Source organism: Peromyscus eremicus, chromosome 5 (genome assembly GCF_949786415.1).
Source record: "Peromyscus eremicus chromosome 5, PerEre_H2_v1, whole genome shotgun sequence".
NCBI classification, from domain to species: domain Eukaryota; kingdom Metazoa; phylum Chordata; class Mammalia; order Rodentia; family Cricetidae; genus Peromyscus; species Peromyscus eremicus.
Genome location: NC_081420.1, coordinates 46,020,140 through 46,043,439, shown reverse-complemented (window position 1 = coordinate 46,043,439; position 23,300 = coordinate 46,020,140). Strand labels below are relative to the sequence as shown.

Sequence of the window (23,300 nt, the reverse complement as noted above, 5' to 3'; positions counted from 1 at the left end):
TTTAGTGGTTTAAGATCTGGCATGGTTAGGAAAATCATCTCAATGAAAATGTTATTTCTTGTTCTACCTCACAAATCACCCACTTGAGTGCCAAGATCTCCAACTTCACAGTCATTGCAGGTTTTTCTATTGTCTGCACAGACAAGCTCAGCCTGGTGACTCCTGTGTCCTCTGCCCTCTCTTGTACACCATCATTCTCCCAGGTGTAAGAACCCTGTGGAATGAGGATGACTTTGCCAGGTCCATGAATGCTGCCTGATGGGAGGTAGGAACCAGTGCGGTTCCCCAGCTCTCTGCCTGTCTACTGCTAATGAGAGCAAATGTCTTGCTTACACTGGAAAAGCGCTCGCTAATTCCAGTATATTTTAGAATCTCTGATCCCATCCTCTAAAAATTATGAGGTGTCTTTTTTTCCTCCTTAGTAAAGTTGTTAATAGTATTTTTTTAAAGATAATTTTCTTTGAATTATTCATTCCCTAAACACTTGAATGAGTTTAAATACTGGCTAGATGTGGAGGCTGCAGAATGAGTGAGTGAGATCCTCAGCTTCATGGAACTTACAGGAAGAAAAGCCTCCAAACAGAGATGAAAAAAAGAGCAGAGGGTTGCTTGGATGCTGGTCATTACTGTAGAGAAAGTGACCCAGGTGCCAGGAAGCTAAGAGCTGTAAGATAATGGGAGTGACCACAGGAGGAGCTTTCTCTGACTGCCTAAGAAGGAAGTTGAGCATATAGACCCCGAGATGGGAGGAGCATCTGGAGAGCTGGCACTGGACCAGAGAACTAGAAGACAGTTAGATATGGGCAATTGGGGCACAAGTTTGGGGACATAGATAGAGCTAGACTATACAATGTCTGAGACCAATGTCATGAGAACAGTGGGACTCTTGGGACACTCTGAGAGGTTGCTTAACTCTCTGGCTGTGGAGACATGCTCAGAGGGGTCGGTGGACTGTCAAAGGAGAATAACCACCACAGTGTCAGACTGGTGGGTCCTTTCATCTTCCTCCTGTCCACCAGGTTATAGAAATCTTCCAGTGGCCAAAGCTTAGCTGAAACAATATTGGGAAATACCACTCACATAGGAGAAGTAATAATAGCTGATGCTGCTCATATGAACGTGGTCTTTCTCACCATATGTATGTGCTCAGCCCATTTACTGCATTGAAAGTTATCAGCAGCTCCCACTGCAGAGCATGCCGCTGCTGTTCCTGTTCATGGCTGCTTGGCTGCAAGTACCTTCTTAGTTTTCCACAGCACCTTCACAACAGAAAGCCTAATGCACATTCTCCAAGGCTACTCAGAGTATGCATACCAGAACATAAATGTTAGGACACATTCATTTTGAGTGTGCGGGTCTGTACCTCCCTGTGCTTTCCTGCTGAGGCTTAGCTGGATTTTCCAATAAATATGCCTTAAGAATTTTTATGGATGGCAGTAGAAGTTTTTATTTTGTTTGCTCTCAAGTATAAACACATGGGTGCATACATATACCTATATATGTACACATAGAATGAATAGAAGCTGTGAGGCCATTCTCTGCAAAACTGGGAAGAATTGTTCTTTGAATAGCAGCTGTTGTATAGTAAATTTCAGAGCTATGACAAGAAGTGAATGACCTTGTTAGCACAGAACCCACAGCATGACCAGGAAGTTGGGTGTGATTAGACTGCAGTTTTGCCTCGTGTTATCTCAGTGCTACCTCACTTAACATACAAGATGAGTTCGTGAGCAAAAGATTTAGGAGAGGCAGAAGCCTGAAAGCAAACACAGCAGGCCCTAGGTTTTTCTGCCTTTAGGATGGGGGGCTTATCCCCCCATCCTAATTTATAGGAGTACTCTGTAATATGATCAAATGAGTTTCTTTTCACAATGTTTTAACCTGAGCTGAGTGTGGTGGAGCACATCTTTTAATCCTAGCACTCTGAGGTGGATCTCTGTGAGATCGAGTCCAGCCTGATCTACATAAAGAACTCAGGCCAGGCAGGACCTACATAGTGAAACCCTGTCTCAAAATAAACAGACCCACTTCAAATCTGAAAGTTAATTGCCATGGCAATTTAGAAAATATATGTCTATTGGGAGTCACTAGGAAGAGTACAGCTTACATTTAAAGCAAAGCATTTCCTTGGAATCCAGAGGAGTCACCTGTTGTTTACACAACCCACTGGACTTCAGAGCTGTGCCTGTCAGGCTTGCTCTGACTTTTACCATCCGCTGCAGAGCTGTTATGTAACTTAGTTCTCTCATTAGCCACTTGCCTGAGCAGCTCTGTTCGGCCCACTCCAGATCATTGAGAGATTTCAGAGATGAACTCAGAAGCCTAAGAGGCTCTCTGCTGCATCAGTGTAGATCAAAGCTGGGGAGGACTTAGCTGCCTAACTACCCATAACCCCCAGGTTTGTTGTGGTTTGACACAAGAAAGAAAAAAAAATTAACACCTCCGGCTATGGGAAATTCTGTGGTTACTATAAGGAAAAACAGTTACTTTAGGGAAAATACTGCTTTTTAAAAGTTAACACACAAATAAGTTTCAATGTAATACTTTGTGTGACTGTAATGGACTCCAGCTTTTACCTTTGCGTGTCTGGTGCCTGGGTAATGTAGCCTCTTCCTTGTTTTCATTTTTAATGTAAAAATGATCAACTCTTCCACTGTAAAGGACTGCATCAGTCCAAACCATGTTGCTTTATTGATAGCACAATTATTATGGAATCTAGCATCACCCTTCTTACCTCCCACCATACATGAAATTCCTGAAAAATTGAAAGACACATTATAGGATCTTCTTGTAAGCTCTTTCAGTGGGGTTTTCAATGTGATTTGAATACAGTGACTTTGAAATGCCTGGTGCGTATGGTGTCTGCTTGGAGTTTTCAGAGGAAGACTTTTTCTTAATATGGTTTTTTTTTTTTTTTTAAAGTGACAGTATCCTGAGGGTGCTAGGCAGAATAATGGCCCACAAAGATACTTACATCCTAATTCCCTGAAACCTGTGAACAAGTTACCTTATATGTAGATGTGGTCAAGCTGCAGATCTTGATTTCATTTTGAATTATCCGTGTCATGAAATTAATAACCAGGGTCCTGTGAGAGAAGAGTTAGAGTCAGTCAGAAGAGAGACTAGAGTAGGATGGTGACGAGCCAAGAATTTTAGCAGCCTCTAAAAGCAGTGGAAGGGGCAGGAGCCCAGAGCTTATGCTTAACTTTAGAGGCAAAGGGGTCAGGGTAGGGAACACAGCAAGTGCCAGCATACAGGGTGGCCACCTCTGTACCCAGAGGCCAAAACTTCATAGGGCAGCACTCCGCTTTCTATGGCCCTGCCTCTTAGACTTGATCATAGGCGTGGGCTCCCAGTCTCCCCCTCAAGAACTCAGAAGGCTCTCTGCACACTTTTCTCACCATGAGAGTACACATAGAGGCATCATTTGGTAGATAGTATGTGTGGCCTCTTCTGGATGTAGCTGCCATGCCCAGTCTTTCTTGGCCCATTTTCTGCTTTTTCCTTAAGAACTCAACCTGAGAACTCCATAGACAGTGTTCTGAGCAACACTGACTGTGAAATCTGCAAATACAGATACTGTGACAGAGCCTAGAAAGTTGTGCTTTTTTCATTAGATTCTGAACTGGTTTGTGATCTGGAGCTGAGCAGCCCTCCTGCAGCCCTCCCTAGGTATGCTGTTAATGGCACCCGGGCGGGCCTGGCCATTCCTGAATTATCAAAGGCATCTTGGTGGTTTGCAGTACCCAGATCTTGGGACCCAGAGAAGAGATCATCTGTTCCTGGTTTATAATAAACCACAAAGGCTGAGAAATCATTGGTCTGTCTGTCAACCCTGCTGCCTAGTAGTTCAAGTAAATTTTAGAGCATATTTATTTCAGCTACCTGGTTTCACTAGTGAAAAGTAAGCTCCAGTGAGAGCTATAAAGGTGTGCTGAAAATCTCAAACTCTTAGGTACCCATGGACAAGGAGGACTGTGGTGCTAAGGAACTTCTATAGAAATGCTAGCCTTGATTCATCTGCACTGATACTTTTTAAAATATACCTATCTTATTCAGCATTCTGCATACAGTAAATTCTATTGAATTGCATGTATATAAAAAGCAAGGTCCTTTTCTGCTTTGTGAGGTATTATTCTTTAGTCATCTTAACTCCTAATCAGGTACTCCATTTTTAAGCCCAGAATCTGATGTTATCCACAGTTTGAAGTGTCAGTGACCTGTTCCTGAGTTTCCTTCCTTAGGCCTGCTGGATAGTTCAGGCCTCTGAGAAACTAAAAATGTGTATAAAGTTTAATGCAGGGACTGTTGACGTTTTAATTATATCTGAAGTGGGGGTCTTTGGGTTTTGTTTTTTTAATGAGTAGAATAAGGTAGTTACCCTTAGTAATACCCATTCACCCAAAGGAGGGGGAGGTGTTAAATCATTGTGGGTTTTGATGAATGGCTTGTACACCGAAAAATAAATTGGACAAACTGGCATAGAGCTCAGTGAACATGAAATCAGCTATTAGAAGAAAGCTTGTGAACAAATTCTGAGGTAGATATGCATCTTTTGATTAATGCCCTATCAATCATCCACACAGCTACCTTAGGTGAGTCTTGCTGTAATCATTCATGGTTGCTTACAGAAATACAGGCAGGAACTCTACCACTGCAGAAACAGAATATTACTACTGATTCTTCTAACTTACTGTGACCAATCACTGTTTTTACCATGTTTCTGCTTTCCTTTATTAAGGAAATACAATGTGAAATGAAAGGAGAGTCCCTCAAAGCCTGGTGGATTTCTCCAAGGGTATTCTTAATGGTATTCAGTCTTAAATGGGCAGGCTATTGTAAAGGAAAACTCTCTGTAGGAATAATAGTAATGAATTCCCATTGAAGCCGCCCTTTTATGGGTTATAGTCAAATAGACAAAAATGTAAAGTCACGTTAATGAAGGGAGTATATCTCTGATTATTACTTAAAGTTGTTGAAATGGTTTGAATTTTGTTATTGTAATTATTTTATTCTCAGTTAATGTGCTTAGCAGCAATAGTAATTAACCCACCAGATTGGAAATTTGCATGAGTTCTACCGCTAATATTATGAGAAACTCTGGTTCTTTCTGGCTAACATTACAGTTGTTTGAGTGTGTGCTTTCACGCATGTGTGCATGTGCATAAATTTATTATCAGATTTTTTTTTTTATACAGGAGGGTTCTATGTAGGAAGTTATTAGTTCTCCATGCATCTTTAAGCCCTTGGAAAAGTCCTCCAGAGTCCGCTGTTGCTTTTAGAGGATTTGATTCCTAAACTGTGCTCACACAAAGAAACTCTGGCCACTGGCCATTGGCTGGTGTGTCCTGAGGTATAAGTAGCACTGATTGTGGCCTGGGATATAGGTGGCAAAATAAAGTGGTGACAAACATTAGCATTCATAATGGGCTGTAATAGACACTTAATGCCATTTTGCTTGTGGAGGGAGCTGTGCTCTCCCATTGGAATATTCCCCCATCAAAGCCCATTGATCACTGATTTCAGTGGGGAGAGGTTAATCCATCAGCTTCTGTAACCAGACGGCACTGATGGAAATTCTTTAGGTGGCATTCTGGATGAACCAAGCTTTCCATCTTTACAAACAAATGAGTGATATGACAAGCATGGTGTTCAAAACACATTTAACCAATTGATTTTCTTTCCTCTTGTAATAAGATCTGGAGACATATGAAAGCGATCGGTGTGAGCTAAGATTAAAGGAATTGCTCCATGCACAGGAACAAGCGGAACCCAGAGCACATAAAAGTACTATAAAGCATATAGTCACCCATTCTCTTTTTTATATAAAGTTTGTTATTGCAATAAATAGTTATTATTGAGCCAATGCCCCTTATTTCCACTTTCTAGAACCTTCCATCAGGGCTGTGATGTGGGGAAGATGCGCATACATGTCTGCTCCTAGAGTTCTGCTTTTTCTTGGACGTGTTCAAGACACTCGGCAGTAATTGTTTCTAACCTCTCATCGCAAGAGACAGACCTGGCGTGATTTGGGTGGCTTCAGTTAAAGCTATAAATATTCTTAGTTTGTGATAGTTTGTGATGTCAGCGTAAGTGATACTTTTCCTTCTTATCTTCCTGCACAGCCCTGCCCTGAGCTTCACCTACCCCTCTGCCCCTGTGTCTCTCCATATGCATCAGCAGATCCTAAGCCGACAGCAAAGCTTAGGCTCAGCATTTGGACACAGCCCTCCACTCATCCACCCTGCTCCAACGTTTCCAACACAGAGACCTATCCCTGGAATCCCGACGGTTCTGAACCCTGTCCAGGTCAGCTCTGGCCCTTCTGAGTCCTCACAGGTGAGAGACACAGCTTTGTTTCATTTTGGTCAACAGAAGCCTTATCATCACACTGGCTGTTAGTTCCGTAGAGTTCATCATTGTCCAGGCTTCACTTGGATATCTTGTCTTTTTTCTCCAAGGGAGTATTCCGTTTTGATGAATGGGAACCAGGACATCTTACATTAGAGTTATTTGCTTATGATTTAAAAGTAGGCTTCCTGATAAGGCCCTACTCCAACAGTCTATAAACTACATCTTCTGTTGGTAGTCCATGTGTGTGAGCTCTCAGCCACTGTCCATTCCCTCCACTATAACGAGGCTACTACTGAGCACTGCATGATACTCTAGAGTAAACATAAACCTCCAGTCTCTCTATTCTTTTGCCAGGCTGGTGTGATTGAAAGAAGAATCTAGAAGCTATAATTGAAGAACTTTACTAATAATTTGTATTGATCTCCCACCCCAACTTTTTGGAAATAACTCTAGCTTGTTAAAGTCTAGGGCTCTCTTGCTCTGTTCTTTGAGCTTTTAAAAGCCACAAGCTGTTGATACTCGTGAGTCAAAAGTGAAGAATGTTCCACAAAGGCATTATCTAGCTTTGGTCCCATCATCTGGACTCTCCTGTGGGTGATGGGCATTATCAGAATCATTGCCCTATTATCAAATAAGCTTGTTTGTTTTTAGTAACATTTTCACTTAGGCTGTAATTATTAATCAAACCTTATTTTTCTCTTGCCCCTGCAAATATGGCCTGCAGAACAAGCCCACCAGTGAGTCTGCAGTGAGCAGCACCGGCGATCCTATGCATAATAAGCGGTCCAAGATCAAACCCGATGAAGACCTCCCCAGCCCAGGGTCACGGGGACAGCAGGTAAGACGCCTAGGCTTAAAAACCAGCTATTACTACTCTCATAGTGACTTTGGGTCAGTTCCCCCCCGCCCCCAGACTCATACTCAACATTTTCTTACCTACTGTATTCTTGACATTGGCCATGTGTTTGAAAATGAGGTAGTTAGGGATTGATGGAATTAATTTCTCTAGTTCAAAAATAAATACCGACAAGGAAGGAAGTTGTGTGAGGTACATGTTCTTGATAGGTGAGACAGCTTAGAAGTTGAGCTCATCTCAGTTCATAGAGTCTCTGGTCAGACTTCATCCGTTACTGACCATAGGAATGACTAGGCTTCTCATCTCTGACCTTGGGCCTAAATTACTGAGCTTCTGACTGCATGCTTAAGCTGAGGCAGAGCTTATGATGTCTCCTTCGTTGATCAAGTTCTCCACTTATTTTATTTTGCTGCTTCTCACGGGGCTCAGAGAACCAAGAGAGACTGAAGCACAGCCAGATAGATTCTGGACTGTTATTGCTGATCACGTTGGTCTGGTTCCACTGAAGAATATATGGGCTATATCCAAACTGCCATGTCATATGCTCTTTAGCCAGACATGATGAGCTTATCAGTGCTGTTTTCCCCAAATCAGAACTAAATGAGAGTCTACAGGTCCATAGAATCTGAACCTTGCCATCATCAGTCTGCTTCAACCCAAGCCTTACTGAAGTGAGGCCCAGACTTCCTCAGTGAGAACTTAGAGGGTGGAATAAGGTTGTGATAGGGCATTCTGAAACCATCCTTCTTATGATTTTCTAGACAACAAACAGCCTTGCTGGTTACACCGTGATGTGTACATAAACAGTTTATCATATAGCTCTAGATCAGGACTCAAATCTACACATCTAGATATCACCTAGAATTCTGGAGATTCTTTGAATTGCATTTACTGTGAAGCTTTCATAGAGGACTAGAAAAGTCTGTGTCCAGGGCATCAGGCAATATCTTTCCCTGGCCTCAACCGTGAGGCAGACTGGCATCTCCCTGAAGACCAGAGGCTAAACCCAGAAGGCATGATCCCCGAAAGAAAAGTCCACAAAGTGTGTCTCATGTTAGGGAAAATACTAAAAGTATTCGAAAGCCATCTCTCTGCATTATAAGATATAACAATACACAAACACATTGAAGGGAATGAAAGCAAACAGAATTGGTCTGGTTTGGGGGAGGGTAAATACTTGCTACTTTTATGGGTTCTGTTGTTTGTTTTTTGCCTCAAAATTTATTTTTTATTGTTTTTTGTTTTGTTTCTTAAAATACCAGTTTGGTTTATATTCCAGGAGCAGGGCCTGGTTTTCAGCTTTTTGTCTTTGTTATAATTGGGCTACTGTCTTACACCATAAGTTAAAACAATCTCAGAAGGTATATTCAGGATACATAGGAATGCTAGACTTCTTTCTTTCACAAGACCCAGCTAGCAGTCCTGGCTTCCTTTTATTTTCCTGAAAAGTTGAGTTGACAGGGAAACAGACCTAAATCCAGTGTCTGCTTTCTTGGGTCTCCCTTCCTACCATCCCTCATTTTCCCGCTCTGCTTCTTGCCTTCCCCCACAACAGGAACAGCCTGAAGGAACAACCCTAGTCAAGGAGGAAGGGGACAAAGATGAAAGCAAGCAGGAGCCTGAAGTCATCTACGAGACAAACTGCCACTGGGAAGGCTGCACCAGAGAGTTCGACACCCAGGATCAGCTTGTGCATGTAAGTGACTGGTGTTGGACGCGGCTCCCCAACTCGGTGACCTTTGCATGAGGTCGGCTTCTCTGACCCTGCACGGAGTCAAGTTTCGTAGCTGGCAGCACTGAAAACTGGAGAGGGCTTTATGATTTTTCTGAGAATAAAGAAAACTCTGAGCCATGGTGCTTGACCTGTTCAGTCAGCTAAAGCTTAGTGTAAAATTCAATAAAGTCTTCAATAGAGAGTGTAATGACTCTGATCCTGTAAGCCAGAAAACACTATTTTGAGTTAGAGGCTTTGATGGTTATTGAGTAATAGTAAGCTGGACATGAATTATTATTAACCTTTTAACTAAGTTTGATTCCCCTTCCAAGACCCAGTAACAATATAAAAAATTACAGAAACAGATGGTTCCTTTTTTTTTTCCTTTTGCAGACTTCAAAGTTTAAAGAGCCTCCTATTATTGCATGTAGCAATTGGTGCTTTATTTTTGATCCAAAGGCAACATTGTGGTTAAAATTGCATGGAAAAGAATTGTGTCTAATGTTGAAAACTCCACAGTAGTCACATTGGGGTACCTTTCCTTTTCTTGCCAAAGCAAGGCCAGATGTCTTTGACTCACTTTCTAGTGTTGTTTCAGATAACCTGGTATACTCCCAGCTCCTTTGCCAAGGCTTCATGCTTGGCATCGTCTCAAAGGCCAGTAGAGCCTTCTTGAGAAATGGGACCAAAAACACCTGAGTGTCTGGAATATGAAGGCTCAGATGATTTCTCTATATCCCGTTAAGGCACTAAGGATGGTTTTAGCAAATAGGACAGTTTCTTGTGCTCATGCTGTGATACAAAGTCTGACCATGCATCCCTGGAGTGCTCGCTTCTTTCTCTTGAGCACATGAATGAAAGAGACACTAATGCTCATCTATTGCTTAACAGTGTCTTTGCCTTGTAGATGACCTGTGCTTATTGTAGCCTTTGTCTGTTTTGACTAAACATTAAAATTATAGAATCTCTGTGCTTTCTATGTTGTATGAGCTTTTCAGTTGTTGTTTTTGCAGCTTAGATCGTTCTGTGTCATGTTTCCTGCACAGTTACCTAGTAGAGTTAAGTTCAGCACTGCAGATTATGAGAAACATGATATACAGAATGTTAGATTTCACATGTCACCGTCAGGACCTCCTCTCCCCTTTTCTTTTTAAATTATATCACTTTGTATTTGTTATTCTATAAGTAGAATTAGAGATTTCTCAAGTACAGCCAAAAAAGTAAGTCGAATGTTTTTAATTAAGGTATATTTTCAGATTTTTCCATGTCATTTTTTTCCTCTTTAATTTTATTCAAGTATTAATTTTAAACTAAGTCTGTCTTAATGACTCTTTCGTGCTGACTTCTTTAGTGGAAAGCACAAAGGCCTCGTTACACTAAGAGGGGAGAAGTTAGGATTTTTTTTTTTTCATGAGGAATTATTCTCAAAGAGTAGCCTATGCCGCGAGCATTCCCAGGGTGGATGAGGGGGTATGGCAGCGTTTTAACCTTTTCACTGCCTCACTCATGTAAGGCTGGCTTGGGCCTGGGTGTTTCCCTTTTTATGTTGTAAAAGCAATGACTATTGTAGTTATTTTATGTAATCTTGATGCCAAGATTCCCCTGATGGCCTCATGGGTTGGAATAGTTTTAAGAGAAGGCTGCTGAAGCTGCAGCTTGAATGGCCATAGTATTTATGGCTACATAGAACCTATTTTCATGTGCCATGACTGCATGTGCGTGCGCGCGCACGCACACACACACACACACACACACACACACACACACACACACACACACGAGCTTTAAAATTCTAAATCAGATAGACGAGATTGGTGTCAGGATTTAGTCAGATTCCAGTGTGTTACCTTTATGATAATAATTTTAGTCAAAGCTAAATTACAAGAGTAAACAAACTGAGTCACGTGAATTTAAAGTTACAACTTACAACACAAAACCTCCTGTTCAGGTCACTTATATCCCATCTAAAGTGCCGAAATTCCTCATTCCATTGCCTTTTCATTGCCCTTACACATGTATACGTTCCTGCTCTGGGTGCTACTGGAAGCATTAGTGGTGGCCCAGTGCAGAATAGGGGCTTTATATTTTATTGATTAAAGTAACAGGTAGCTCAAGTCTACCTAATTACTTTGGTGACAGATGGAATATACACCAGTTGCAAAGCCTGTTTTTTAGGGACAGAGGGGGGCATTAACCATTTTGGATCTTGCCAGTTTCCTTGGAGAGCAGACATTTTCTGATTAGTTGGATTTTCGTGCCACATACAACCAAGCAGCAAGGTGTTAAACCATTCTGTTGCTCTGCCTTATTTATAGCCATGACCCATTCTTTCCCCCCTCTTACAGTTAATAGAAAGATTCATGATTCTTCATGGTTGTCTATCTAGTGTCTGACAGTCCCGACTGCCTGCTAAAGCAAGTCACTATCTATAATTGATATCCTGCCGTGGAATAGGGTGCTGGCTGCAATTGAAGGGCTTTGCTGAAAGCCCTTAAATCCTGACAACTTCTCCCCTTGTTCTGCTTCAGTCGCTGAGCTGCAAGGTTGGAATTCCAGAGCTATTTGAACTTGGTGCAAAAGAGAGACATGTGTTTCACATTAGCAAATCACAAAGTTGAAGAAGAGAATTAGGAACTGGCTGACTTGGCCAGCCGGTAGTGTCACTTCCCGTGCAGTGCACTCCATGTTCTAGGGACCAGATTGCCTTGTCTATTACTGTCTGAACAGAATATTGCCTTCTCCTCTTCTGCCCTTTTATTTCAAGCCCCCTTCCTCTCCCAAATGGATGTTATTCTAGCTGTGCTGCTGTGGGATCTGTTATCACAGCCATGTGTAATTAATTTCACTTCTCAGGAAAATGATTAGAGTTGGGCCTCGTTGCTTTCCAGCTAGTATTAAATTTGCGATAAATTTACTTTTATTACCAGAATCTAGGAAAATAGACTTGTATTTTTGTTCATCAGGTTTTTGTAATACTATGTCCCTTTCTTGGGGTCAATTAAAATAGAAAGCAACAAAAGCACAAGAAGAATATGTAGTAAAAAGTTAATTACAAGTACTTTGACTTATTGAATTTCTCATTGATTTGTCAAGATCGAAGCCATGACTTGTAAAAGGCACATATTCTAATGTTTCAGGGTAAGTTAAGCCCACATTTCTCTTCAGTTTTGAATTAGCCAGACTCTGCTGTTGTGCATTACATTACAAAGAAGCCACATTTTAAGTGTACATGTGTTTCTGAAGTTGGGCCGCGTCAGTCCTCAGTGTTGCACTTGCCTTTGCTGTTCCTTGCTTACTTGACGTAGCTTGTGTTGGGGGAAGAGGCTCAGCCTGGCTTCCAGACTTTACTGAGCTCTGCTTCTTTCTTTGAATTTTGTTCTAGAAGTAAGTTGTTTTTTTACTTTGGTGGTGGAGACATTTGAAATTCTCATGGCAGAAAGTTCAAGGTCATCTCATGGTTTCTGAAACCTGCCCATTTCAGTGGCAAATGACAGTCTCCACCAACGCACTGTGAGGCTATTTCTAAAGAAAAAAAGGGAATAAATGTGCAAATTGTATATTTCACGGTGGTGTTGCCACATGGCCACCTATGCTTGAAAACACCCTTGTTGAGATCTGAATGAAGAAAAACGATGTAATCACTGTACCTCTTGTCCACCTGTTATGTGACGCCACTCATTGCCCTCAGTTTGAACAACTCAACTCTCTAGTCCTGTTTAGTAATTGATACAAGATCTCTCCCAACAGTCTGCAGAGAGTAAAAGTATTTCTTAGCAGTTTTATTCTTCAATGTAATCCTAAACAGTGTAACCTAGGAGAAAGGTTCCTTGGCAACTACAAATGGTGATGGTGTCTTAAGACTGAACATCAGAGATTGTGAGATGTATTTATGATGACATCCAATTTCAACTGGGTGGCATTTAAATAAATGTAATTCTCCGTTTGGATCTTTTAAGCATGGTGTCAATTTTTTTCTTTTTGTTGAGTGATTAACCACCTACCTGGATTATAAATGCTTTCATATGCTGCAAATTTTGATTTTCAAAAGCATGGTGAAGTTCCCTTATAATAATCACTTTTGCTGCCAGTTAGAAACATTCTGTACATTTGCAGCATAAAAATAAAGGGCTTTCATTTTAATATCAGAGGATTAGATGTAAAAAAGGTCATCTAACTTGGGAAGAATTGTATCTGTAAAAACACAGGAAAGGTTTGATGTGTATATATTGTTTTCATATTAATACCGTAATCCTAAATTTGCATTTTATGCTTTCTGCCTAATTTTTATCACTGTTCTAGAGTTGCATTGTACATCCTTACCTAAGAGAAAATTGGGTTTAAGATGTGAAAATAGTCTCAGACATGAGTCAGAGATTAGTTTCATGTATACAAAAAACTCTAAAATGAACAAGTAAAGATTTTGATCTAGTAAAGATTTTGATCTAATTTCCCTCTACATGGAGTTGCTAGTTAATTTCCTTGCTCTAATTATTTGGAAACATGGCACGTGAAATACAGACTAAAAAACTACAAACTTCAAAGTCACTATGTAATGATTTTGCCTTAAGGGTCATATTCTTTGTGAAGTTGCTGACTAAATTTCACCTGCAGAAAGCATTTCCATGAAAATATATCCAAGAGATTGGTCTAAAAGGTCAAGGGGCAAGGGCTTTGTGGCTCACTGCTAAAGCACCCCTCAGGCCCAGCTAGATTCTGAGTGGCAGCCTCATCCCTGCCCTGACTCTCGGGATGCCCTCCCAGGCACCATTTGACCCTTTCAGACATTATTTTCTCACTTATCAAACTGTGAAAGAGTCGTGAAAATAAATACTGCCCTGATATCCAAGGCCAAGCAAAGATCACATACAGTGGGCCTAGTGAGAAACAGACATCAGGTCTAAATGAGGCAATTCCAACTTGTGTTTGTTTTTTGAAGATAGGGTTGGGGAGGAAAATGGTGTGCTGATACTGTTGGTCTTTGGGGATTCTGTGTCAGTTCTAAGACTTATTTTATGTTGGTTGTTGCTAGATTGGAAAGTAGGTTTGACTGGAGCCAGTCAAATGCTGTGTGGGCTAGAGAGTGACATATATTTACTACCCAGTCCCCGCACTGGCATAGGAACAGTTGAAAATGAGCACTTAGACTCTTAAGGAATGGTCAACTCATTGGCCGAAGTAGATAAGGGAACATAAAACTTTTAGCTTCCCTTCTTGTAAAAATCATCCTCAATATAATGTTGGTGATTCTTCTTACAAAAGAGAAAAATATAAGGCTATTTAGAGGTACTTAGACCCCTGCAGCCTGCTTTAGATTGCTCTTAGATGGTATCCCTATAGGGATATCAGCATGAAATCAATATCTAGAAGTTGGTGCCCAGACCCCCAAGCCTCCTCCTGAGAGGCCTCTGGGCCCCCCTTCCCTCTTGCTTGTGTGATGCTGACCTTTAGAGGCTCTTTGTATGTTCCGTGTCCTGGAATGCTTTTGAAGACTCTCTGTAGGGTACCACTAAACCAGAGTGCCTCATCTTCAGCTCTGGAGTAGATCATTCTCTGTTGTAGACACTGCCTTACATGCTATAAGATGTTGAAAAGCATTCTTCCCATTGAATGCCTGTAGCACCTCATCCCTCACTGAGATAACCAGAATTGTCTACACATATAATCAGCTGTACCCTGGAAGGCAAAATGGCCTCTATTTGTCCCCCAAACTGTTCCACTTCCAGTGGTGATTAAAAAAAAAGTCCCTCCTACTTTGTAATGCTCTGTTTTAAAAGTAAGGATGGCCTGACCTGTTTTGAAAATTCAAATCTGTGTGTGGGCAAGTAAGGGTTCCTATGTAGATAATGGCAGAGCTTCTTGGAAATTACCCTTGCTGAGGTTGGCCACTCAGTAGTTCTCAGCAAGATCCACTGCCAGCCAAGCCTCTCTTCTCTGTAGGGGGGAGGGGGGGGGAGAATGCCGGCATTTTTTATGCAGACCCAAGGAAGTGGCTCAGACTCCAGCCTCTGAAATCATAGTAAGTGGGGTTGGAGATCATGTGCCTGCTTTGACATAAACCAGTTCCAGGGGCAGGAAGCTGTTCCTAATGTAAAGACTTTGAAGATTCAGGGACATTTATGTTTTTCTGAGGTTAGCCAAATGCTGCCATGGATGAATTATTTTTTCTACAACAATTAATGTCAGCAGGAAAATGTATAAGAGCCTTATCCTCAAAAGACTATGTATAGGCCAAGGCCTTAAGCATAAGCCAGCCAATTCCACCCTCCTTGCCCAGTCACCAGAGATAAGTTCTGAGAACCCCAGATAGTGTGGTAGAGATATTGTTCCTAAAGCTGCCCCAAACAGGTTTATCCCATTACCTACAGCTTCAGTTTCCATTTCTCATCTGTGAAGTGGTGATTGTATTTAACCTATTTTGTTGGTTTTTAAGTTTGTTTGGGAGGTTAGGATAATTCAAGTACCGTGGGTAGTAGGTTTTATTTCGACAAGGAAAACTGAATCTATGGGAAACTGAGTTAATAAACTCAAGTAAAGTGAATGACAAGACAAAGGAAACTTTTGACTTTTGTTTCATTGAACAGCAATAGTAAGTAGTCCATTGATTTGGTAGCACATGCTTTCTGCGTAGGCTGCTGATCCACTACCTGGTGTCCACTATGCAAACTGTAGACATAGTCCCTAGTAGGAAAAGCTACATGAGTATCAGACCTGTAATGCTGGGACTGAGGGCATGCTAGAGAGCCAGACCTGACACACTCATCTTGGTGTCTATATTTTCGGGTAAGGAGCCTTGGGGCAGGTTGTTTTAAAGTATTACTGATATACAATCAGGATGAATGTAAGACAAGGTAAAGGTGCTGAGGAAGAAATGTCATGTCTTAATGAGGATTGGGTGTAAACATTGTCTTGAACAAACAAGTAGACTCAAACAGGGAAAGATTGATAGATACAGTAAGGTGTTTAGTATTCTGTGTTAAGAGACCAGGAGGGAATTAACAGTGTAGTAGAATTTTATCTATAAATAAACCTAATGCACTAATAGTCTGGGCTCTTTGACATTTCCTCAGTTTTGAAATAAGATCAGAGTGGTTCATCTTATACGTTTTGGACAGAGTAGCAAGCATCAGTCTTCATGAAGAGTAGAGGGGGGACCAAGAAACAAGGGGATGGGACTGCGGGGAGCTTGTCTTCTGTTCTGGATGGAGTAATGAGGAGAGTCTCTTTCATCTCAGAGATTTTTAGGGAGTCTTCAGTTGAGCTTAGCTCTGCAGAGCCCTGGTAGCTCTGTGTGTCCCCCAGCATTGAAGAGGGCAGGGTTGTCATAGGACAGAGTCAGAAGTGAGGCCCACAATGCAGATTATTTTAAATTCTTTATAAAAACTTGGGAGACAGTTTTGAGGTATTTCACAGTTGTAAGCAGCGAATATGGTTATTCGCTGCTTGACTCTTGGAAAAGAATCATGTCAAAGTTGGTTTTGCAGTTGGACTGAGTTCTTATCTTTGACTCCTGCTAATTACCTCAGGGTCTCGAGATTCTTGGATTTTTAAGTTGGTTTATTAAGAGTTGGAAAAGTGAATGATTGTTGATAGAACTTGAGCAGCTAGCGGCCTACTGTAGGGATAGTCACATTTTTGTGCCAATAGGGGTTTATGGATATATTTCATTTTTCATTGTTTCTCTTCTTGGTATGCCTTATTTCCTAGTCTGAGCTTATATAACCTTGAGTTCTGAGAATGTCTTATGTTACCACACAGGCTTCTGTTGATGTCTCTTAAGGACACTCACCATCTCTGGCTACCCCATCTTAGTTTTTGGTTGACACAATGTGATGATCCTCTTTTCTAGAGAGCACTACTTAAGGGACAGGGAAGTGTTCCTGGCTCATGAGAAACAGGTCTTCCTGGTGGCTCTTCCCAGAGGTGTTGAATGTTCTCACACCTTGCTCAGTACAACTTCCACAGCAAGATAAAGCAGTCCAGCCACAAAGGAAACACAGCCTAATGGTTCTCCTCCTTGTGTTTAGCAGAGATAAACTTCAGTGGAGTCTCAGTGCTGAACCATTTGGCTTCTGGCAGCAGCTTTAATTGGTAAAATGCAGATTTGATTTTATTTTTCTTGATCAGGAGGGGATTATTCTTGTTATCAGCACAGAGCATCTTATTTCAAGATGAAAAGCCTTTACGGAATTACAGATGCCGGTGCTTGTACAAAGGTTTTGTTGGCGATTGACAACTCAAAGAGAAAGTATGATTTATTAGCCTATAATGGCTAACCCTAAGCAATGGGCTAGGTCCTACAGATTGTGAAATTGCTTATGTGAACTGCCTTTTTATGCCACTCAAGCCCCAGGTTACGCAAATAAATGTGGAGTCTACATTACACAGAATGGCCTAAGAGAGGAAGAAAGAAAGGAAGGTGGGGGTGGGAAAAAGGTGGTTTCTAATATCCATCTTGGTGGTGCCTTTTACAGTAGTTTGGCTGATAAGCCAGCAGAGGAAAGATTAATAACGAGGCTTGTCGCTATCAGTACCTGTTTGTCGATTCTCTGTAACAGGGCTGTCTGTCCAGCATGGAAATTATTGATTAAATAAAAATTGCTATTAGATTGTGATGTGATCCATAATCACAAACAATGGTGGACATTCCTCTTTCAGATCCTCAGCCATGCATCAAGTTGTTGCTTTTCCCCCCTTGCCGTAATTTATATTGTGCTGACATTTGGGCTCATTAGGTTTATCCTTTCTGCTTGAGGCACAAGCAGTGTGACTGCTGGAAGAGGTGGGTGGGGGAGGCAGGCAAGGACCAGCCTTAGCAGAGATCTGGCTGCTGTGTTCTCTATGCTAGCGTGGGGCTGCTTAAACTTTCCTCTCAACCCCTTCTTGTCAAGAAATTTTTCATGACCCCAGGTATACAGGTATGTGAAATAAGTATACAAATCAATATTTACTGATAATAAATCATAAAGAAATTTATATTAAAACAATTCCTTGGTACACGTATAATTTTACCATTTATTAAAGAAGGAAGTAAATTTGCATACTGATGAAATAGATATTTATTTTTTCTGTAATAATTTCATCTTGGCTGAATATTTGAAACTTGAAGGATGTAGAGTGTCTTAAACCTTTGATATTTTGAATTTATAATAATCAATCATGAGAATCCACTTTGCATTACCATATAGTACAGAAAGGCAGAAGTTTTGTTCAGGGCCAACTCAGACGTTGTTGGAAATTTTGTCCTAATCCCTAGCCAAATTTATTTAATAATATTTTTATGCAATTCAAACGGGAATATTTTAATCAAACATTCTAACACAATATTACAAAGATACAGCAACTTGCTAAAAAAAAAAGATAGTAGGAAAATATTCCAAACTTTTTATCTTTTATAAATAAACCATTCTATTTCTATAAGAAAATTTTGTGTGTACCATAAAAACACTAATTCATAGCATAAGTACTCTCACATCTGAGCTGAGGGGCTTCAGGTGATGTGCTCATTGTGTGGTGTGGTGTGGCCATGTGCTGTGCCAAGTTAAGTGTTGTCTTTTCAGAACCAAGGCTGCAGTGAAGTTGCATAATGAGACATTGGTGACCACTGCCAGAAACACTTTGGAGTCATTGTGTGTTTTAGTTTGAATTAAGTTTTGGTGATTTTCTATTACTAAATCTTTCACTGTTGCCAATATTTTGTGACCCTCACATTCAATTAAAAAGTTCAGTTAAGACGATGCAGAGTAAACAGTACGTAGAGCCTGCCACCTTGCCCATTTTAGAGTGCTCAGTTTAGTGGCATTCCTTATATTCAAGTGTTATGCACCCATTACCACTGCTTACTTCCAGAACATTCTCACTACACTGCAAGGATGTGTATGTCTACCAGACACCTCTTACCCCATTCTCCTCAACCCCTGAAAACTAAAAATCTACTTTCTATTTCAGTGGATGTTTATTCTGGGTATTTCATTTAAATGGATTTATGCAATATATGGCCTGTGTCTGGTGTGTTTTGTTTTGTTTTGTTTTTTATGTAGAATAAAGTTTCCAAGGCTTATTCTTGCCATGGCCTGCATCTCTGCGTTATTCTTCCATATGACTAGTGAATATTCCTTTGTTTGACTCTAAACACATTGCCTAATGCATTTACTTGAGATAAACATTTGTGTTGTTTCCCTTTTTTTGGACTATTGTGTAGCTATGGATATATTGAAGCAAGCTTGTTGCTTCAACGTCTATTTTCAGTTTTTCTGGCAATAGCCCTCACAGTGGGAGTTACCTCAGAGAACTGCCAAATCAATGGCAGTTTCTAAGCACCCTGTATTGGCTCTGCCTTCTTGGGTGGTGTTACTCCCAAGGTCATTAGCCTCTTAGATGTAATCTCCAGTCTACCTCCCTGGGACCACACACTTCCTGGGCAGTGGGCCAGGTAAGCTGTATGGAACTTGTATCGATGCTGCCATCTGTGAGTTTCCAGGCATCATTCAGCATAAATCTCAACACGTCCACCAGGGCCACTTTCCCTAAAACAGGGATGAGCTGTGCTGAACAAATGCAAAGACAGTATCCAAAGTGTAAGATGTAGTAGGCAGCGTCAAATGAAATAGACAAGGACAGTGACAGAATTTTGTTTCTAAGTGGTGATTTGGGTGAGGAGCTGGGAGTGGAAGAGTTCATGCTCTCTGGTCAGTAGAAATGACTGTAAATTTGCAGAAGCTAGTTTGTGTGTGCCCCTCAGTGAACCCTAAGTTTTGGGTCCTTCTCACAAGAGCAGTGAAGTCTAGAAAGTCCCCTAATGATAGTGAGTGGTTTAATACTAATAATTCTTCATTCATGCACAAATCATCTTTTATTAATATTTATTTTAATATACTAATTATTTATTAAGTTACCAATATGGACAGTCTAGTATGGAACATTACAGATGTTTTTCAGAAAGCAACAAAATGGTAGTCTGCTGTCCGGCCTAGAAGAAAGATAAACAAGGTGCCATTAAATGTAGCCTGAGAACTCACTAAGAGGAGAGTAGTCAAGGTTCTTCACTTCCATTGGGGTTTTAACTTTGCTGAATTGTTCCTGTTTTATCATGGAAAGCCCAGTAGATCACCCTCAGTGTATGTGTGTTTCCTGTTAGGGATGAAGGCATGCCAGCCCTCTGTTCTTCAGCCTTCTGTTGTGAAGCCCAACCTCTCTTGTAGGCCAGCAGTGGTCAAACTTGAGTGTGGGGAGAAGGTAGCTGGGTCACAGGATGCCCTGATTAGTGGAAGACTGGGTATTCGAGCCTAAAGCCCGTTTGTCAGTGGCACTAAAGAGCACACTGTATTTTTCCAAGGAGATTCTAATCTTCTCAAAACTGAGATTCCTACAGTTCTTGGTGAGAAAATAGAGGTAGAAATTTTAGTTGTAACCATTGTGAGACCATCTGCAGAAAGTACTAGATTGGCTACTGAATACAGACTGCTTTTCTTGTATTATCTTCAGTGGCTGCTCAGTGCAGAAATGAAGTTTGCCCTTTAGACTTCCTTTGCTACCAAATGTGTGCATTTTCTTCTTCCCCATTTCACTTCAGGCTGCCTCGGGTTTGCTATTTTCTCTGCACATTTATTACAGATTGGATCCCATTGAAAATAAATAGGACCCTTCATCACATACCCGAGAGCCTTTTGGCAAACTCCCTGTGTAGGACAATATATGTTAACTCTGACTAAATCGTGAGCTAGAAAGTATGTGTCTGTCCTTGTCATTTATGAGGATGTGTGCTATTGCATCAAATTAAACCTGAAGTAACATGTGGGGAAGGCAGAACTTTTGGAACTTGAAATCCTACTCCCGGCCTCAAACTCCACTTCCCACTCTGCTGTTACATCCTAGTTTTGCTTTATGTGCCTCCCTTGGAGAGAAGCTAAGGTGAGGCTTCTCCAGGGGTTCAGATAGGTAGCAGATCCAGACCACAGAGCATTATGCAATATCTACTACAGTGTTGCAGCTTAGAGGCATTAAAGGTAGTCTCTAGGATGAATTTAATATCCTACTGTAAGATAAAATATTCATCAGTAGGACCATCCCCCTGAGTTTTCCAAGAAAAAATTGGCACTAGAACTGGTTCATGTTTCCTTTAACAACATCGTTAAACTGGCAGGTGAGGAAAACACAGTAGGTATGATACATTGCAGAATCACTATATAAGCAACTGGGGCCCAAGCAGAGGAGGGTGTCAGTGTAAAAGGCAGCAAGAAGGTGTAGTTGGGAGGATGGTAAGGTTTAGGCTTAGCATTAGCTGAGAAGACTGTTTTTAGAAGACTGTTTTGACCCTCAGCCCTATTTTTCTGAACAGTTTAGTGTGTTTATTTCCAGGATGAAGTGGTAGAATATAATTATTACCATTTATGAGGAATTTTCATATCCAGATAACAACTGAATTGGGGTCCTTAAAGACCTTGAAATATCAAAACCCTGAAATAGCTCTGGGGTTAAAAAGTATTACAAGAAAGGACCTTGAATGAACTCTGCATTCAGTGTTACTAGGCAATGAGATATTCCACCTAAACTAGATAGTGTGATTCTTCTCAGTTGTGGGACTAGAGGTATACCACTAGAGTCACATTCAGACAGTTTCTAGAAAAACATGCTCAGCGTAGCAGCTCACATTCTGAAGGGATGCTGCCTTACGATTATTGGGTGGGTTAGAGAAAGCCAAATATGCCTATTAGATGGATTGATTTTAAAACAGGAAAGAAATGTGGGGGGCGGGGTTGATAGTGGGCATTCTAACTCTCCCTGTATTTGAGCTAGACTGGTCTCAATGAACTTGATCTGCATGGCTTCTAGCATGTGGAGCATAGGCCCAATATATAGGATCTTTAAGGAGACAATTTTAGTCTTGTTTGGAGGAAAATTAAACAGAGTGCTGGTAGGTAACAAAGCTGTCCTGGAGGGCAGTATGGGGACAGTATTCAAGTACTAGAGTCTGAGGTGTGTAAGTTGGACACCCATGGATTTAGGATACTTTCAAGTAATGCTGAGCACAAAGGGCTGCTGAACTCTCTGAACTCTCAAACCTGGATGAAGTTCTTCTATTCTGAAGAAGTCCCTTGGAAGCCAAGTATGTGCCTATGTTCCGAGGAGGAGGACCAGGTTGGCATGTTTTATCACACTCCCAATAGCTTCTTCTCTCCGTTGGTTTGAGACTACCCATTCCTCTTCAAGTATGTTTTATTATGAATAAACTACTAATTAGTTAAACAAATGAGGCTACGCTTTTGTATGAGTGCCTAGGAAAGAAGGTGGGCACTCTGAGGCCTTTGCTACCCCTATTGACTCCCAGCTACCCCCACTCCACTTTTCTCATTATATTTTGATATAATCTGTCCTGCTCTAGACATTACATATAGGAACTTTGAAATGTTTTTAGAAATCAATCTTATGCACTGAGGGTTTTTTTTTTAAGTAACCTAAACATTATGTCCCATGAACCTTTCAAAAAATAGTGACATTATTAAGCCCATGAATTCCTGATGCATTTAGAATAGTGAAAAGCAGAGGTCCCCCCCCCCCCATTCAATTCTTTATTGAGTTTGCAGTGTGGATAAGAGTCTAAAGTTATGGGACTTCTGGGATATACTTTGTCTGATACAATTCTCTAGATCAATTTTGCTTTTCAAATCACAGTCCTTATCAGAATTTGCTTCTATATTTATTCAGACACGTTCTGGATTACAGCTGTAACTCATCTCTTCTATGTATAGCAGTTTGGAGTTTCCCTCAAGAGACTCGAACAAACCAGTATTCACCTGGGCTTGGGCACTGATAGCACACCAAAGAAAATGGCCCGCCAAATCTAGCTGGTGACCCAGTGACTTTACTGGGGCTGCTGACAGGAACATAGGTCAGAGGTTAATTACAGGAGTGTGGGTGACAAGGGAGCTACATCACCAGAACAGGAGAACATACTCACCCCAACATGGGTGACAGACAGCTCAGCCTGCATCCAGGGATCTCCTTGTCCCTTTAGCCAGCCAGTGTCTTCCCAGCACTTGCCTAAAGATTTATATATTTGGGGGGCAACCATGTTAATCACATAACTTTCACTGGCTTCCTGAGCCTTGTGAAGTTCTTGAGTCTTCTGGACTTTCCTCTTCCAGGGAAGAGTGTTTAAGTTCTGAACTCAGGTAAGCACCAAGAACCACATGCACTATCTGACCTAAAGGCTTGCAAAAGTGAGACTTAGTCTTGGCAAGCTTGTGCTTCGAGCTCTGATAGCAAAGATATCTAGCAAAACCTGTCTGTTATATCATTCGCAGAGTCCCAGGCTCTCACATTGTATGTCCGAGTGTGTACATGCCTGCATTTTGTAGGAATGGAATCTAGGACCTCTTA

At 41.1% G+C, this 23,300-nt stretch overlaps 1 protein-coding gene across 1 annotated transcript in view; it reads left to right on the top strand.

Annotated features, from left to right (window-relative positions):
• Gli3 (GLI family zinc finger 3) overlaps nucleotides 1–23,300 on the top strand; it is a 190,464-nt gene that overhangs the window by 109,726 nt on the left and 57,438 nt on the right. The window contains exons 8-10 of the mRNA XM_059263012.1: nucleotides 6,126–6,339; nucleotides 7,079–7,192; nucleotides 8,766–8,906. Of these exons, the coding sequence (XP_059118995.1) occupies nucleotides 6,126–6,339; nucleotides 7,079–7,192; nucleotides 8,766–8,906 (469 nt within the window). The remainder of the gene's footprint in view (nucleotides 1–6,125; nucleotides 6,340–7,078; nucleotides 7,193–8,765; nucleotides 8,907–23,300) is intronic.